The sequence below is a fragment of the Tinamus guttatus genome, unplaced genomic scaffold (assembly GCF_059628265.1).
Source record: "Tinamus guttatus ecotype Peru unplaced genomic scaffold, ASM5962826v1 Tinamus_guttatus_pri_ptg000240l, whole genome shotgun sequence".
Lineage (NCBI taxonomy): Eukaryota > Metazoa > Chordata > Aves > Tinamiformes > Tinamidae > Tinamus > Tinamus guttatus.
In genome coordinates, this window is record NW_028288774.1 from 4,307,784 (window position 1) to 4,326,468 (window position 18,685).

Here is an 18,685-nt window from a genome sequence, read left to right on the forward strand (position 1 = left end):
TAGAGCAGTAAAATTTAGGCATGCTTTTTGCAACAGTAACTTTTTGTGAAACTTTTAATAGCAGAATGTCATTTTAATCTATGCAAATAAAAAATAAAATTAAGACAGAAGGAAAATAAAATAGACATTTTTTATCAATAAGCCTGGAGATTTCTCCGAAGTACTGGTTGTGTAAGATTGCAGTGATTCTAACTACCAGAAAGCTGATAAAAGAGACAGGATTGTTTCTGAGAATTTTAAAGTAACAAGGGTTTGGCATGAGATTCTGTGTTCTCTTTTTACATTTTAATTCCTATTAGCTAATAAATTTACCCTTGAATTATCAACTAACATATTCTGAAATTTAAGGCCTGTAAACTTTGAAAAGGCCATACTGAGTTCATTTTGTTTTTCAAAATGAACAGGGGAAGAGGATGACTTCTTATGGCATATTAGGAAAAAAAAATCTTCAACTGGGAAGATATAACTCGAACCGCCATCACTACTTACTTGTTACTGAGGTCAGCAGTGACTAGTAATTTGCTAAACAGGACCCTCAACTCCCATAAGACAATAAACCGAAGGCTTTTACTGGACAGGGAATTTGCTGTACTGTAGAAAACACTTAAGAAGTACATGATGTCTACATGTTGGTGTGAAAATACAGAAAACGTATTTCCTTAACTGCAGTAAACATTTTTTGTATTTGATTTAGAGCCTATACGTGATTTACAAGCTCTGATTCATCCTTACTTTTTCTCTGCACCTTCTGTTGCATGGGCTCATAGACAGATTTTCAGAGGTTAGATAGCAACTGCTATCAGAGATCTAGTTTATTAAAAATGGAGTTTTTAACTTCACATTGCAGATAAACTATAGCTACATTTAGGTAGCTACATAAGGAAAACACCATCTTCTTAAACAGTGGGCAAGCAAGATATTTTTCCCCCTCATTACCTAGTGAAAATTTCAAAGCGAGACCAATGCTGAGCAACTGCTACATTAACATAGCCTCAAATAGAGACAGAGAATAGCTAAAGAAAGAAATTTCTAGCAATAACTGTTACAGCAGCTCATACCACGTGGAAGGACCTAACCAGCTGTTGTACCTTTTAGTTAATTAACACCCCCACACACAAGCAATAAATAAGGTTCCTAAATAGCTCTTCTGCAGGTGTTCCTCCTAAGGTGCTCCATAGGTTCCCCTTTGGGGTTTGTGTGTATTGTATGAGCAGTTCTGTGCTGAGGATAATTGTGGTATTGTGGGTAGTGGGGTTTTTTTGTTTGTTTTTTTGTTTTTTGTTTTTTGATGGAAGGCTTGAGTGTTCCTTACTTCAGATGATTAAACTGAGGTCACACAGGATGTACTGGAAAAAGATCTTTATGCTGTTCATTTGTGCTTATGTGAATGTGGTTTTATAGGGACACATTGAGCTTTCTGGTCAGAAGTAACAGTTTTTTATAGCTATTGAATATTTTAATGGACAGTTTTGGAGTCCTTGATGTAGGTTAAATTAATGGTGTTTTGCATTTGCATTAATCTACATGCTTCCTTTTTGGGAAAAAAAAAATGTTTTTAATAGGTCTGGGGCTATCGGCCTCCTTGCTATCTGTGTTTCAGAGAACTATAGTGCTTTTTAACATTTTCGATTTGGAGTCTTAAAATTCAAATCTGTAGCACATCAGATCTAGAATAACACTTATATCCTAGATCTTTACAATGGGGGTTCCATGCTGCCATATATATGTTTATTTTGGTTTCCCATTCCTATGCCCTTCACCAGTTATGCCTGTGTTCCTGAATGTCTTATGGTTTCTTGTATTTTATTTAAAATTTTAATTTTCATGTGAAAAGGTCATGAGAAAACCTGTCTATATATGTCTATGTAAAGTTAACTCCTAATGTATGAATATGATATGTGATACCTCATATTTCATGTTGAAATGTAGGCAAAATGAGCTCAGTACCTATCATGCTTTACAAATCAAGGAGTATTAAGTTGCTCTCATCTGTTTTTGTTGTCTGGCTTGTGATTTTGATTGCTCGGCTTGGAAAGGTTGTGGTAGCCAGTATGGGAAGTACTTTCTGGAAATACCCTATTGTTTCCCTAAGGTGGTAGTATACAGATTAATTCCAAATAGATATCTCTGATTTGAAAGTGAACTATGTGTTTTTTTTTTTTTTTTTAAATACAGGGAGAAAAATAATCTGATGGTCCCCTTCTGTTCCCTGTGGCTTTTTTAGCTGTTCTTGAAAATCTATTACAAAATCATCTAATTGTAGTTCTTTGACATAGATAGCAGAACAACAGTGGAGAACAGGAAACCCTGGAATGTATGATGAACTTTTTGATAAGAAATGTAATAACAACAAAGTATACAGGTGAAATTAAGAAATGCTAGCAGAAGTTTCTTACTTACTTGTTTTTTCCTTCTTGTAAAAAGGATTGTTTTTTATTGTGCTTAGACACCTTGAAGCCTTAAGATTAATCCATCAGTAAGGAATACTGAAGGTGCCCCTTTCCTGGGCAGTTTCTCTTTGTCTGCCCTTGGAAAAGGTTGGTGATAAACTTCCCTGGTGGAGACAGAGGAGGATTTATTAGCCAAACTTAGTGTGTGTGAAAACATGACATGTGAAACTTCAGAACTAGAAAGCAGTGTAGTTCCTAACACTGAAAAAAGGGGAGAAAGAAAGTAGATGCTGCTATTAAGATGGATTTTTTGCTTGTTTGTATTGTTAAAGTACTTGGAATAGGAATAGCAACCTCTGCAGGAGTATTATAGAAGGGGGATAAGGGAAAGAGTAGAAATGACTTGTGTAAACAAATCAGGTACTTGATATTCAGGAAAAATGCGACTATGTAAGTTCCCCCTGGGCAGCTCTGTAGCTGTTCTTAGTGGCAATTTATGCTAATATTTATTATAGGAATCAGCCTTAAGAGGTAGACAGGCCAGATTCTAGACAAAGCATCTGCAATGGGGCAGCGTGGAACAAAGAACAAAGCCTTTTTGGTGAGAAAGAGATGATAACGGATTGGTCTCGCTGACTGCTTCCCTTTCATGCAGGATTCACTGAGGAGAAAAGAGGCCTCTGTAGGATTACAAAGGTAGGGACAGGGAATTAAGAAAGCAGCCTGTCTTAAGGAGGGAGTGCAAACGCAAAGGGACACGATACAGCTCTATGACGTGGCAAATCCACATGACAACTTGAGCAGCAGTGGCCTGAATAGGCTTTGACAGCATATGGGAGCCAAGCACAAGCTGGGGGTAATAATAATCTGAAGTTGTCTATGGTACCTAAGATACAGAATTACATACAGAGCTGAGGGTGGAAAGATCATCTTCTAGGAAATGTGTATTGCTGGAATGCATTGGATGGGTGAACCTTAATCTCTGTTCTTTGACTCATTAATCACTTGTCTTGTACGCAGGTACCTACTACCATGAACACTGTCAGCTATGTTGTCTCTACGGGGCTTAAATGCATTAAAAATAACTGGAGACTGAAAAAAAAAAAAACCACCATAAAAGAGCTGAAGTGTCACTGATATGTAAGATAACACCTCAGGACTAGAATCACGTAGTAATAACTGCAGCTGAACTGCTGGTGGTGAGCAAACGAAGTGCATGAAGTGCTAAGATTTTTAAAATGAATTGAAATCTCTTCAAGAAGAGAATGATACCTGGTTGTATTGGACCTGTCATACTTTAATGGGAAGAAGCTATGAAAAAGAGCAAGTGCTGCATTACAGCTGGGTTAGATCTAGGAAAGTTAAAAGACATAATGTGGAAAAGGCAATTCGGAGAGTTAGCAGGGTGCACTACTAGTATAAATGGGAGCTGCTCATATCTGTGAGCACAAGGACAAGAAGGGGGAGTGCCAGCGGAGAGTAGTGTGCTTCGTGCCTTTGATCAAGGTGTATTGAGCTGAAGGAGAAGGAAAGTGCCCAAGAAAGGGGCTGTGTTGCCTGAAGGGTGGCCAAGGCTGCCACCTACGGCAGAGAGCTGCAGAGCCGCCGCAGGAGGCTCTGAGGTAACGTGTGCCCAGCAGGAGAGCCCAGGTTTGCTTTGGGGGCCTCGAGTACCAAGCGGTAACTTTAGAGAAAGGAGCACGGAAGGGGACCCGAGAGGGGAGCTCCCAACGCGCCCACGCCGGCTCCCTCCGGCCGCTTCCCGCGCGGGGAGAGAAGCGTCACCAGAGGGCGCCGGCGGCCGCGCCCGGGCTGCCCCAGCGCTGCGGCCGGCAGGGGGCGCCCCCGCGCCGCGCTCGGGGAGCGCCGCGAGGCCGCGCGCACAAAGGCGCCTCCGCGGGCGGAGCGGAGCGGGCGGCCCCCGCGGGAGCGCCCGGGGCCGGAGCGGGGCGGGCGGCCCCCGAGGGAGCGCCCGGAGCGGAGTGGGGCCGGAACGGGCGGCCCCCGCCGGAGCGCCCGGGGCCGGAGCGGGACGGGGCAGCGCGGCCCCCGCGGGAGCGCCCGGAGCGGGGCCGGGGCGCAGCGGGGCAGGCGGCGCGGGCAGCTCCGCTCCCGCCCGCCGCTCTGTCTCGCCCGCCTCCCCCCGGTTCATTTGCATGCGCCGCGCCCCCTCGGCTCTCACTGGCGGAGCCGCTCGCGGCGCCGCCGCCCATTGGTGCGGCTCCCCGCAGCTCATTTGCATGCGGCGCGCCGGCCCTGCCCGCCGCGTAGCACAACTTGCCTGGAAGGCGCCGCAAGTGTCCCGCGCTGCGGAGCCGAGCCGAGCCGAGCGGGGCGCCCGGCCCGCGGCGAGCCGCGGCGGCGCGGGATGGCCGAGCGGCGCCCGGGCGCGCGGTAGCCGCTGCGCGGGGCTGCTCCGCGGCCGGGGTTCGGCGGGCGCTGCCGCCGCTCTTGCGCCTGCCGCGCTTGGCTCCCCCGCCGTCTCTCCTATGGCTGGGATGTACAGCTCGACTCTGAAGACCCTGGAGGATCTAACGTTGGACTCCGGTTATGGGGCAGGGGACTCCTGCAGGTCCCTCAGCCTCTCCTCTTCCAAGTCCAACTCGCAAGCGTTTGCCTCCGCTCAGCACAGGGGCAACTGGTGGTACTACTCGGGCTCCATGAACAGTAGGAACAACAGCTGGGACACCGTGAACACTGTGCTGCCGGAAGACCCAGAAGTCGCAGATATATTTTCCAAGTGTCCTAAGCTGCCCGATCTAGAGGAATACCCTTGGACTGATGAGGACATTGGAAAGATACTCAGGAAAGGGAAGGGGGATGGAAACGGCAGGGCCTTCGCGCAGGACGCTGTCAGGCGGCTCTCGCAGCTCCTGCGGCGAGCCCTGATCCGCGTCTCCAGGGAGGCTCAGCGGCTCAGCGTGGTGCACGCCAAGTGCACGCGCTTCGAGGTGCAGAGCGCCATCAAGCTCATCCAGAGCTGGGCCCTGTCGGAAAGCTGCGTCCTGGCTACCATCAAGGCGCTCTCGCTGTACAGCATGAGCGCTGGAGACGGGCTGCGGAAGGGAAAATCGGCAAGATGCGGCCTCACCTTCTCCGTGGGCAGGTTCTTCAGGTGGATGGTGGACACCAGGATCTCAGTTAGGATCCATGAATATGCAGCCATTTCCTTAACCTCCTGCATGGAAAACCTCGTAGAAGAGATTAAAGCCCGGGTTTTGGCAAGTCAGAGCCCTGACAGTGGAGGAGGGGAGATCTCAGCTGAAATCCTGGAGATGGTTATCAACAACGATGCCGAACTTTGGGGAGTGTTGCAACCTTACGAGCATCTCATTTGTGGGAAAAACGCTAATGGTAAGATCCAGCTTTACAGTAAACTAAGTAATTTCCGTGTGTCTGGTTTTGTGTTTTTCACCTGAATCGCAGCTTTGGTAGTGGTTTGTGCATGACAGTTTTACCAGGCAGGAGTGCTATCTCCTTAGTCTTAGCGTGTACCAGTTTGTAAAAGGCTCAGAGGCGGTGGGAACCCCAGCCCTGTTGTCTTAACAAATGTCTCTTCCAACTTCCTACCAGCTGCTGTTTTGAACATTTTTACTGTAATTGGCATGTGTGCATGCTTTTCTGTACCCATGACGTGAAATGTAGAGTAACAAGCTGTTCTCCGGAAAATATCATTACTCTTTGCAAGCAAAACTTACTTTACCACCAATGTATAGTGAAGTAGACTAAGAATTTTGCATTCTCATCTTAAAAATGTGATTCCCACATACAGCCTGGAAAGGGGAAAGGACTTGATACATTTTTTTTTTTTTTAAATTTCATTGCAGTAATGAAGTTCAGTTCCCAAGGAAAAACCTTCCTTCTAGCTTAGGACAAGGCTGTGCTGTGTTGATGTAATAACGAGGGGGCTGTGCCTGGCTTGCAGACTTAAGTATGTGGGATGGTACCTCAATAATGAGAGTAACTTAATATTAAAATGCCTAATCCTGGCACTTGATTAGAAAGCAGGCTTTTAAAGCAGCTAAGGAAATAAGCAGATAAAGGAATGCTGGTATCTTTTTATGAAATTGTGGAGCAATTGAAAAGACCTCAGTCTTGACAGTTCTGTTCTGATTTTCTGATTTCTGTTCTGATTTTCTGATCTTCTCTGATTTTTTGTTTTGTGTCCCATGGAGGAGTACCATAACTTTCCATGGAAAACTCAGAGAAGCTTTCAGTGCAGAAGCTGCTCTGTGAGCCCCACGCAGCGTCCTGACTCTTGCTGGTTTTGTTGTCAGGCACTCCTTGAAGAAGTCAGAGAATCAGAGGATCCTCTCTGATTTCACTGACTGTAAAAGCAGGTGGTTTGGCCCCTTCACAGTGCAGCCTCGTAAGGAGGGACAAGTGAAGGCACAGACTTTCTTTGGGGGTAAAAGTGAAACTTTAGGTGAACCTCACTAATGAAACACGTGGTCAGAAAAAGGCTCACTTTGACCTTACGCTCATCGGCCGTATTGCATACCATTAGCCCATCCCCAAGCAATAACGTAGCAATTTGGATTACCCTTGGCTAGGTGAGGTGGCTGCTCAGCCTCACGGTTCCTCCCTATTAGTAGGATGACCCAGCTCGAGGAGGATCACTCCTGTTGCTGAACCCCAACCCCTCTCTTGTACACTCCCTGCACTCCGTCTGCTGACAGTATGTGAGATAACCGTATGTGAATTAAATACAAAAGATAAGCGCACCTAAAGGTTCTTTGACACTGGTGTGGAATGTAGCTGTAAGCTTAAAAGTCAAAGATGGACATTTGCTTTTTAAACTACAGACTTTTTCATGCAAGGCCATAAGGGTATGTGGAAGTTTTGCCTTGCTAAAACAGTTGTCGTAAAACTTCATATACCACAGGAATATTTGTAGCTGAGTCCAAAAAGAGGATTCGGTGCCACCTACCGCTCCCTATCTGTGCAGGCTGGAGTAAAATATCATGGTTTTACACAGAGAAAGATGCATTTCAGGTGTTTATGATCTCCATTTTTTGTTTCTCCCAGTAATTTCTGTGTATAAAATGGGAAGGAGGTGTTAACAGCTCACAGTGCAACTTTTTGTTATTATTATTATTTTCGGTTGAGAAATCTCTGTCTCGGGGAAAAAAAAATGCAATGAATGAATGAATGGAAGCCAGTGCTCAATGGAAACAGGAGTGACTTTGCAGGGAGTGCTTATAAATATTCAAGGCACCAACTGGTCAGTTATGATAAGGCTTTTATCGGAGGCTACCGGGCGGCGATTGGCCACCGAAGGGTTGGCTTCTGTCGCCTCCTTTGTTGTTCTTGTCTTCCTGATCAATTCTGTCAATAATTGAATGCGGGTTTTGAAAGTCTGAAAACGGAATAAAGTGCATCTAAAGGCACATTGTGATTTACTGTGACAGTCCGTCACTAATATTTTATGTGACACAAGTCAGTGAATCTTCTAAACGTCATTTCTTGCAGTTATAAGACTACAAATGGTTTTATACAGAAAGCTTTCAATATCTTCTTTATTCTTTCTCCATTTAGAATTTTTCTATTAATAGTTGCATCATTTTCCACAGTGCTTTCAAGTAATTTTTGTGCTTTACATTAAATAAAATCTGAGGTAGATCTAGTGGTATAATAGCTGGATGTTTTCCAGCACGAGAAACAGCAAAACCCATTTTACTGTCATCTTTGTTTCTTTATATAATTAGAAAGTTTTAATGGAGCACTTGTAAATTCCAAACTTGGCAAGTGTTCGTTGGGTTTTGTTTTATATCTTGAGTTTGATGCTAGAGATAAAAAGCTCTTGGAGATTACATTCTAGCTCCAGTCAAGCATTGCAATCTCTAGATGAAATCCTTGGCAGTATGCTATATGCAGAAGATTGCACTGGATTATCATAATGGACCTTTCTGGCATTATGATCTATTAAATAGCTTCCTTTATTAGATCAGGGTAGGAGTTTTTTTTTGGAGTTTGGGAAACAGTAAGTAAATGTATAAATCTCTGTAAATTCTCAAGAGACTGAGATGTAGATCTATGTTCTTCTGTGACTAATCCCCAATGAAGAGGGTAGTTGAGGCACAATTCTGAAGGCTTCTACAAGCTGAAAGCTTATCCTTCTTCACTAGGATAAACACGTTCTAATCAACAGCTGGTGTGGGAAGGGTAAAATTTAAAACTGTAAATTCTTTAAGGAAGCTAACCATTGTAAAATTGGTAATAATAGTCTGCAGTAGATATTTGGGAGGAGTGTTTTGTTTTCGTTTTTGTGAAGCTGTTTAGTCAACTATTCGTTGAAGAATAGCTGCAACTATTCCAAGTTCTGACTTCGTGCCTGGGGGGTTCAGTCCCTCTATCTTGGAGGAAGGTAATCTGAATGTGTCACCATAATGGGTTCAGCAAAGCTGTCTTAGATGCCTTAGTGTGTGTAAAGACTGAGTCTGTTTAGACAGAATCTAGGTGAGATGTTGTAAAAAAATAGTGCATTGAAAGTTGGAAAGCATCAGAAAATGAAGTGTCTTTAAAAGAAGAAAAATAAGTAGGTATTGATCATCAGAGCAGCTGAAAGGTTAAAAGAAAGTCATAATTTGGAATACCTGTTTTCACTTTCTATTTTTAATTAGATGGAGAGGTATGATATGATTTGGCTTGATACAGCTGAAGTAGAGCATGCACTCAGTAGTTTTCTGGGGTTTTGGAAGCTCTTCTGATCTGGAATATTAGAGTCTATTAACTTAAAATGTTTGGGAGATGAGAAATAGAAATTAATATCTATGAAATGTAATTCTTTGGTATGATGTTCCTATATTTAACTAGTGTGTGGCTCATGACAGCCTGAACTGTCACACCTGAAAGATATTTTGGTATTGCTAAATAAACTACTGCACCGTCTGTGTTTTACTCAACTGTCATCTGGCTGTTGGTGAAGAGTCTCATGCTAGTGAATACACCCACTGTGCCATGTAATGCATCAGCATATCTGCTCTCTAGACCTAGCTGTCGGCAGCTGTTGCTGGGGAGGGGAAAGCCCCGAAATTTAAGTCAGGTATATATGGTTTGGTCACATATCTTTTACCTGAACTACTTCAGGTTCTCTGTGGAGAAGCTAATCTGTTTTTTGCTTGTTGGCTGAGCAACCAAACACTGAGCCTGAATTAAGCTCTGCTTGGTGTCTTGAGACACTTCTAGAATAGGTTGAGAGGGGAAACAAATAACCTTTCCTTACTTGGGAGAGTTATTGCAGGGATGAATTTCTTTTCTGTCCGTGATCTTAAACTAAGACACCGCTGACAAGTGTCAAGTGTGGATTTTTGAGTTGCCATCTACAACTAATCTCATTTACTCTTATATTTCTTACTGTATCTATGGTCAAAAATTGTGGCTGACTTTTTTTGCTTGTTTGAAGAGCTATGCTAGAGGCTTAGAAATCGCTATTTTCAGTTATCAAACTGGTCTGAAATAACTTCTTTATGCCAGTATAATCATGGCACTACACTGAAATCCAACACTGAAAGATAAAGAAATAAAGAAATTATTTTATGCCACTTCAATAGAAAGTCCTTCTGGTCACTGGACAATCTGGGGGCACTCCAGTGAGCTATCAGCTTTGTAGAGCTACTCAGAAAAACTGTATTATTGGAAGAGTGATATTTGGGGGGAATGGAGCTGCAAATGTCACCACGAAGTGAAGAGGACTGGCTGTACTGAAAGGCTGGCAGGCTGCACATGATTTTTGCAAATTAGTCTTTTATGGCATATGAGTGTCTAACTACATGCATCTTAAGGAGCAGCTTGAAGGCACTTAGGTTGTAGCTGTGTACCATATGGCCAAATCTGATCTCTGCGCTGGCCTTCTCTAATATCCAACTGGCTTAGTTAGATATGAGTAAAGAATTTGGTCTTCTGCTGACCTGGATGGGAAAACTCTGGACCTTCTAGTGCGTTCAGGATCTTTTCTGCTTGTAAAACTGAGGATGAATTTAATCATCCTGGAAAGCTGTCGAGCTTGGCCTCTAGATTTGTGGGGCACAGTCCCAGTACGTACAGGAAAGCCTCTCTGGGGTTTCTGGACACGTGGCAGCCCATCAGCACAGTAACTCCAGGTAGGTGGATTAGAATCTATACGGCCCAAAAAAGTGGCTATTGGCTCTTCAGCCCATAGGTAGCGAGTCTGAACGCTTGGCCCCAGCACGTAGCCCTTGTTGGTTTGCTGTGTCCAAACGTGCTGTGGTAGTTGCATGTCCTGCTTGCAGAGGGTCCTGGCAGGAATCCGGAAACCTACGCACGCGTTTCCATGTCAAACGTGCTGTGAGGGCTACGACCCTAACTGAAATAGGGTTTCGTTCACCCCTGTCCAAGTGCACCCCCAGCATGCCTTGAACACTTGTACTCCTACATGCTCAAGAATGTGGATATATATCCACAAACCCACAGGGGTGAATTCTTTAAGCCTAAATGTTAGTGCTTGTACATACATGCCCATGTCTCCTACAAATGCAAACCACTAGATGCACCATTAAAGCTACTAACATCTGCAGATATACATCTTTCTTATGTTAAAGGAGAGATCAATCAGAGCTAAAATATTTTGGTATTTTTTTCTTGTAGTGGTTTATATATGTGCCTATTTATATCTCTTCTATTTAGTAAAACAAATGATGCAATGATTAATCATTTGAATCCCTGGTATTACAACACAGCAATAGAATTTGCATCCTTTCAATTCAGTTCATCAAAGATGAAGTGCTGAAATTCCCAGGATAACACCCACGAGCGGCAAATGCTGATAGTTGGACTTTCAGTGGAATCGATGTTTGAGACAGCTTAACCCTGTGAAACTGGGGAGGTGGCCTGTAAAAAAGGAACTTGGGGAGAAAAAAGTCTGTGCCCTGTTGCATTTAGTTATTACTAAAGCCAGAAGTTAAAACTGAGCATGCGATGTAGAGGCCAGGATAGTTTCATCCTTGTGCATGAAACTGTAAGTTGTAACATAGTCCTGCTTTTTATTTTCAGATGAAAAATCGAATCTGACTTGGTTCAGAACTTTGTAACAAAAAGCTGGGCATGCTATTGCACTTTTTTGTGTCTGCAGAAAATGTGGAATGAGTGTTAATAGTTCATTTTTAAGGTAAGCTCTTAAAGTAATATGAGAAAATAGAAAAATAAGGGCAAGAATAGTATTAGTCTTGTGGTCTGCACCAAGTTACTATATTGTCCTTGCTTAAAGTAAAAAGTAAAATCCTCGGGTATTTAAGTTGAGGAATTTGGCTGTTGGGCCTGCAAAATCTAGAAGAAGGGAAACTGAGGTCTCTAAATACAGCAAAACCCCTATTCCAAAGTGCACAGCAACCCCCTTGGCAGCCTTTATTCTCATGAATGTTTGGAAAGCAGGATCAGAGCAATACCAGTTTCTTTTGTTTGCATCTTTGTTTTTATATTGCATCCAGTAAGTCTTAAGATTATCTATCATTGCAGACTTGAAGTGCTAACTTGCTGTTTTACACTCTGGCTATTGAAAAACTATCTCAAGTAGTAAATTCTGCTCCATAAGCAGTCAAGATAAGAAAATGTTACCTAGTTGCTGACATTGAGCTATAGGAATGCTGTCAGATAGAAGCACAAAACAATCAAATCATTCATTTCTGATGCTCTGATTTTAATAGGATGAATTTACATGCTCTTTTGAACAACTAAGTGCCCGACTTGACATCTGGTTAAATGTAAGCAAGCCTGAGGCAATGTTAAAACCAGTGCAATGATGACATCATGTTTTCTAAATTTACAAATTGGGACAAAAATATTTCAACAGAGCTCTGTTTCCTTGTTTAGGGCAGCGAAGTCAATATAGGTCAACTCTATTTTGTACTTTTATGAGTGAGGGAAGCCTCTTGTTGGAATGCAGGCTTTATCAAAGGAAGCAAAATACAGAGGAAAAGATGTGCAAGTGCTGATGTCCCGTGCCTCTTGCCTGGATGCATCCAGGCTTGCCCTCTAACTTGAGGCATGAAAAGAACTGGAGTGGTCATCCCGTTCTAGCTTCCTTCTGAAAGGCTTGGCCGCAGTTCGGTGCACTTGGTGGCTGGCAGTGAGGAGAGAGCAGGCCAGGGACAGGCCAGCAATGGGCAGGGCATTGAGAGGCTGCTCGTCAGCCTTTAATTAAAGTGGCTGCAGCCAGGTGTAACGTGGGCAGGCTGCTCGGGTGGTGCTTGCTGCCCTTGAGTTGTGTGTGGAACCGAGTTCCTGACCGAAGCCAAGTCGTGTGGCTTCGGTTAAATGGAATTTTGAGTTATAAAATCTCTGTTTATAAGAACCTACTTGCTTACGTGTTACGATCGGATGAAATCCCTATAGAATCACAAACTTCCTTTTTTTGATCAAAACCTACTACTTAATTACATAATTTCTTTTACTACAGTCAAGCTGACGATTTTGTGATGGACTTCTAGCAGGCAGTTGTTTGGGTTGTGCTTCACTACAGTCTTAACAGGAAACATTCGCTGAAACAGATGCTGAGTGAAGCTCAGAATGTGGACTGTAGCCCAAAAGACAAGTAATAATTAAATCGGATCACACACGTTGTTGTGAATATGTTTAAGCTGCTCCAGTTGACTAGACAGAAGCTGCCTGGTGCTCATAACTTAGAGACTAATTGTAAGCCTGAGCACTTGTCCATCTTGTTCTGGTTGCTCTATTATTACACACGGATCATTCATTTCATAGAAATTTATTTGGCGTTCACTGGGCTGCTTTTCCTGTTTCATTCCTGAACTGAGCAAAATATCAACTTCTGGATGATGTTGCAATATGTCATTTCATCTCTGTAAAGGATTTTGAGGCTTTGGAAGGGTAGGTCTAAGGAAAGGCAAAGCATCAGCTTCATCATTTTGGGTCTGTGTATATTATGCATTTTTTTCCCCGTGTGCTAGTTACACTATTTTGCACTGAGAATAAGCACCTAATTTGTCTGCTTGTCTTCTGCCCCATCAACAAGTATTCGATCTGATAGGCTTTCTGCTTAGTTTGCTAAAGTAAAATCGAAGCCCTGAGTAAGACTAAGCTCTGATTTTTATTTATTTTAAGGGGAAAGCTAGAGATAATAAATTTAATGACCAACGTAAAACTTTTCTCCTGTAGTGCTACAGTGCCACGCCAGTTGATAAGGGAATGCATTTCACTGTCCTTGCCCAAAAGATTACAAAGTATTGAAATATGAAATAAGGAAGGAAAAAGACAGGAAAGCAGATGAATGTGTGCTTAAATGTGCCAAAATGCTCGAGATGATTAAAGCTGTATGTGGTGTAATCGCGGGCTAAAGATTAAGGACTAGAGACAGATAAACATTTCAGACTAGCTTTTCAGCCTATGCATACAGATTTGTAACAACTGGTTAATTTGCAAGGGGGTTATATGAGATCAAAGTAATGTTGTTTATGTGATTTCAGGGATGAGAGGAAAGGAACACTATGGAAGGCATAATCTGCTTGTCCCATTTTTCAGTGTTTATAGTATCACAGTCCATGTTGGCCGCTACTACTGTTTTCACTTCCACCCCACTCTGTAGTCTGTAAAGAAAGTCTGCCTGCACGTTTATGCTGGAAGAGGCAGCCTCTGGAAAAGGGCTCTGCAGTAGAACAGGACAGCTGAGAACACGAGGTACAGTAAATGTCACTCGGCATCTAAAAATTTCCTTAACAACCCTGATTGGGAGGGAGGGAGGGAGGACGTAATTGTTATCTAGCCTTTTATAAAAATGGATGAAATTCCAAGAACCCCAGATGGCTTGATTCTCTACCTTACTATAAGCATTAGCACATCACCACAACAGCTGCTTTTTTAACCATGTACTAAACAATCTTAGATAATGCTTGTTCAAGCAAGGCTTGTTTTACCATGTCATTTCTGTTGCCACATATAAAACTTGGTCTGCAGATACTTATTCATCCAGTTCCTATGTTCAGTGCAATGGACAGGATTGTTGGATGAGCGTAAAGGCAGAACTACCCAGAAACATGTTGCACTTCAGTGTGATGCAGTATGAAAGTTACAGGAAATATTTGATTAATGTGGTTCGAGACTGATATAGGGATGATTAAATGGGGAAGAAAAAAGTAATGCTCTTTTTCCTTTGTGTGTGTGGAATGTTTATGAAATGGGACTAGTGAGTCTTGGTGGATTACCACCCAAATCTAAGCTGTAACTTGTTAAGAGGTACAACGATGAAAGAAAAGTGAACCTATACTCAATTTTAGTTGCCTCCGGATATAGTATGTGAAGGGGACATCCAGGGATAGCTGATTTGGGCCTTCAGCAAGGGAAACATCTTGGATATGAAGAATCTACCTTGTATCCAGAGACTTTCCTTAGAGAGCTTTTGTTTTAGCACCTGATCTCAAACTTCCTTGTAGGGCCTGGCTTTTCATACCTTGGTTTGAGGAGAGGAAGGTTTGGTTATTTTAAAAACATGTAGAATGATTTCAAGTGCCAATAGCTTCTGAATCTCTTTAATTTTTATATGTCAATTTGTTAAGGAAATGCTGGGAGTGGTTAGGCAAAGAGTACCAAATGTATCGGTTTTCCCATTACTTTTGTCACATATAAGGTTTTGGAGGGGGGTTTCTATGCTGTTGTTTTGGGGATAATCACTAAGGCAAGTCATGAGAAACATCACTATTTCCCAGTGCAAACTTGTCCTCAGAAGTGCTCATCTGCTTCTGCTGCACAAATTGTTGAGAGGCTGTTCCTTGAGTTTTGTGCATCTTTTTGAAATGATACCATAGGTACAGGGAAAACGTTAGGTTGTAGGTGTATTGTAGTAATGTAAATGACAAACTTATTTTCTTTGTGGGGATGGATATATTGAATTTTTGCTTTTTGGTTTGGATAGTACCTTTCCTCCTCCCTCCCCATTTTGCACTCAACTTGCACTGGTAGTTTTGTTTAGTCTAGAGATCAGAAAAATCCCTTCAGACTTGAACTAATACATTTTTATCATTGTCTTCATATGGCTTTGAGTACTTTTTGTTTGTTATGTCAAGTTTATATGGTGTCTTTGGACATTTTCACTTAAGTAGTTGTTTGTTTAATTTGGAGTGGGGAGAAGAAGATTGAGAACTGTAATATTAGGCAACCAAGATGTAATTATTAGGGTTTTCTTAATAAACTATTTTCTTCTTTTGTCAACATACGAAAACGTCTAGAGCTTGTCTGTGGGCTCATGGATTTTTTTTTCTCGAGTGTGTTGTCAAAAGCTCTCTTTGGCTTTAGCTGTATATGAAGAAATTTTGGCTTGAATGAGAATTGCAGTTTTGTTTAAACTGCAGATGCTTGAGAATGACAGTAGTAAGTGCTCAGGTTATTAGTAGCAGAATTTCTGTCTAGGAGCTACTCTGGAAAGCCAGCCCAGAACCCAAATGAGAACAGCCTCTTGCCTTAAAGTTTAGTCGTGGTGAAGCTGAAGGGCTCTGTTGGCTTTGACGGGCCTTGGGTTTCCAGCACAGGAAGTGCTACTCCTTTTTCCCCATGGTTATTGGGCTTTTTCTTCTCTTGATACAGTAGAACCGTAATTAGGAGAATCTTTTAAGGTATTTTATGTGTCACAAAGTTTCATGCTTGTTTTGACTTTTAGTGAATATTCAGTACATCATGAATCAATTTCTTTTATTTGGGATAATGAATTACTTGAGATATCAGAAAATGAGGCTAGACTTCTCTCATTAAATCCCCATAAATTCAGATCCAAACGTTAAATTAGGTTGAGCTGTTCTGATCCTTACTGTGACTCAATGCAGTGATTAGAAGTGAGCAGGATTTTCAGGCCAAGCACCTTGTTCATCATTTGGTTGGCAACCAAAACCATCACTTGGCCAAGTGACTCAGATACATGACCCGAAACATATATGCATAAATGTTTTTTTCAGTGTGCAAGGTCACACTTTTGACTGTAAGCACATTATCACAAATGAAATGTTAGCATGGGCTGGGCATGTGAGGGAGAAAGAGGAAAGGTAGAGGGAGGACACTTGATTTGGTTGCTTAGTACAGTTACTGCAAGGGGTAGTGACTAATTTAAAGTTCTGTGCCTCTCTGAGGTGTCAGTCTGTGCTTAGGTGATCTAAGACACGTATTGAACATGTTCAGCCTAGCCACGTCAAGCATCATGACACATATTACAACGTTCTGGAGCATCTACGTTTCCTTCTCCTTTTCTAGACAGTGCTTATTTTTATGTCTTACAAAAGAAACAAAATCTAATTTCTGCTGAAGAAACCAAGACGTCTGGGCAGGGGCCTGGGAACTGCCTGTTTTTCCCAAAAGAGAGGTTTGTGAATCAGTTCTGAAAAACACTTGCACCTCGTCTGGTTTAGACAGGAAAGAAGGACAAAATGTTGAGGAAAATGGAAGACAGTTATGAACTTGGCTGGAGAAAAACAACATGTGAACGCTGGAACACAGTACTGTATTTACCACTGCTGTGAAGCCTGAAAAGGTTCATTATGGAAATGGCAGTGACTTACGGATTTTATTCCAATAGCAAGGGTATCACTTTGCTCATCAGAAAAGTGTGGGCTCTTCTCTAAGTGGTTGCCTGGGGGCATCCACTGAAATTGCTTGGATTGAGACCATGTGTTTGTCTGAGGTAGTTTTGCTTTAGTATTTTGCAATGAAAACTGCAGGGCTTTACACCTCAAGGTGCGAAAGGCTTAGATGGTGATCACGCTTAATGCAGTTCTGTGCAAAATCTTAATGTTCCAGCATGTGTGCTAGGGCAGGAAGGACCCAAAGCACCTACATGGCTGAGGTAGTATTGTAGATGCACAAGTGAGTGGGTGATTGATGCTTTTTAATATTATTGGAAAAAAAAAAAAGTGTATGTGGTTCTCCATCTACTTCCCTGTTTGTGGGCAATGCCAGATGTACAGTGTTTTATTAAAGCTGCTCCAGGAAGATTCATGTTAACACTAGATTTCCCTATGGAAAGCAACTCTGGAGTTGTTTCTGGCACCTACTCTCTATGTAATCCTGGGACTCATATTTTTGTTGCTGACATGTTGAATTGGAACTTTTGTCACAGGTTATTTTGTAGAATGATTTATGTCCCACACATCAGTAAACTTCAGGAGGGGGCTATTTTTGTTTTGTTTTTAAAATGGCCCCAGTGACTTGTCACCTACTAGAACCAAGTGCTAAAACTGACATTTCTTCTGCCTTGATAGCAGTTGCCAATACTCTCTTGCTTTCATAATACGACCTTGTTATGTGTAAGGATGTATTTTGTGTGTTCACTGCAAAAGGCCACAGCTCCCCTAGGGCACAGCTTCACAAGCACGATTTATAAATTAAAATGACTCCTAATTTATTAGGAGAATGTACTGCTGTACAGCCAAGACTTAGATAATGCATATGTTATGGAAGAAGATACTAAATTGGCACAAGTCATTTGGCCTACCATCATCTGCAAAGCCTGTGCTCCAATTTTCTGCTGTTGCCATGGGCTGCAGACTCAGACAGGAAATCATGGTAGGATGGGAAATGGTCCAAAGTATACACAACTAGTTTAAGGTTTGCAGTTAAAAGAGTCAGAGAACAGGCTATCTGTTCTACTGCACAGGCAGCGCGAGGCAAAACTGGCTTGTGTGTGCGCGCGCGTTTTAAACATCTCTTTATATTTTATATGCTTTTTTTAAAAAAAAAAAAAAAAAGCTTGAATTTTTTCCATGTCAAGTAATGCATATGGTTTCAAGTGATCCATTTATACATGAAGGGCCTGATTCAAGCCTAGCCTAATTGGCCATGCTGCTGCAAAAGAAGAGTAAAAGGTAGAGGAGAACCAGACCTCTGACATATATGTGAAGTAACTACACAGTTTTGTCCCTGCATGTTGAGGGGCAGCCCCCCTCTCCAGAAGTCACCACTCCTTGGAATTTTCTGTGTTTTGGGGGAATGAGTCCTGGATTCGGCATAGGAGCCTGAAGCACGGACCTGGGAGCATCACCGCAGCGGGCCCCCTACACAGCAGGGGCCACAGAGCGGCCTGTGCAGCGCTCCCGGCCTTGCTGCTGACTGCTCAGGAGACCGGGTCCCCAATCCGGTGTTGCTCGGCACTCTAGTCCCGAGGCTGAATGCTGTGAGGTCTGATTCGTTTGCCACCTTACCATACTTAGCATCAGCACAATAAGATTGTGTACTATCTCGGTGTATTATGTCAAGCAGTGCTGTATGCACAGTGCCCCTTATTTATGGGGAGAAGGAAGGGAAAAAATCCTTCATTTCCTGAAAGCACAGCAGTCTTCAGTTCA

At 42.6% G+C, this 18,685-nt stretch overlaps 1 protein-coding gene across 1 annotated transcript in view; it reads left to right on the plus strand.

Moving 5' to 3' along the window:
• The first annotated feature begins 4,767 nt into the window (after nt 1–4,767).
• ABTB2 (ankyrin repeat and BTB domain containing 2) overlaps nt 4,768–18,685 on the plus strand; it is a 109,455-nt gene continuing 95,537 nt past the window's right edge. The window contains exon 1 of the mRNA XM_088525772.1: nt 4,768–5,744. Coding sequence (XP_088381898.1) covers nt 4,880–5,744 — 865 coding nt within the window. The 5' untranslated portion in view covers nt 4,768–4,879. The remainder of the gene's footprint in view (nt 5,745–18,685) is intronic.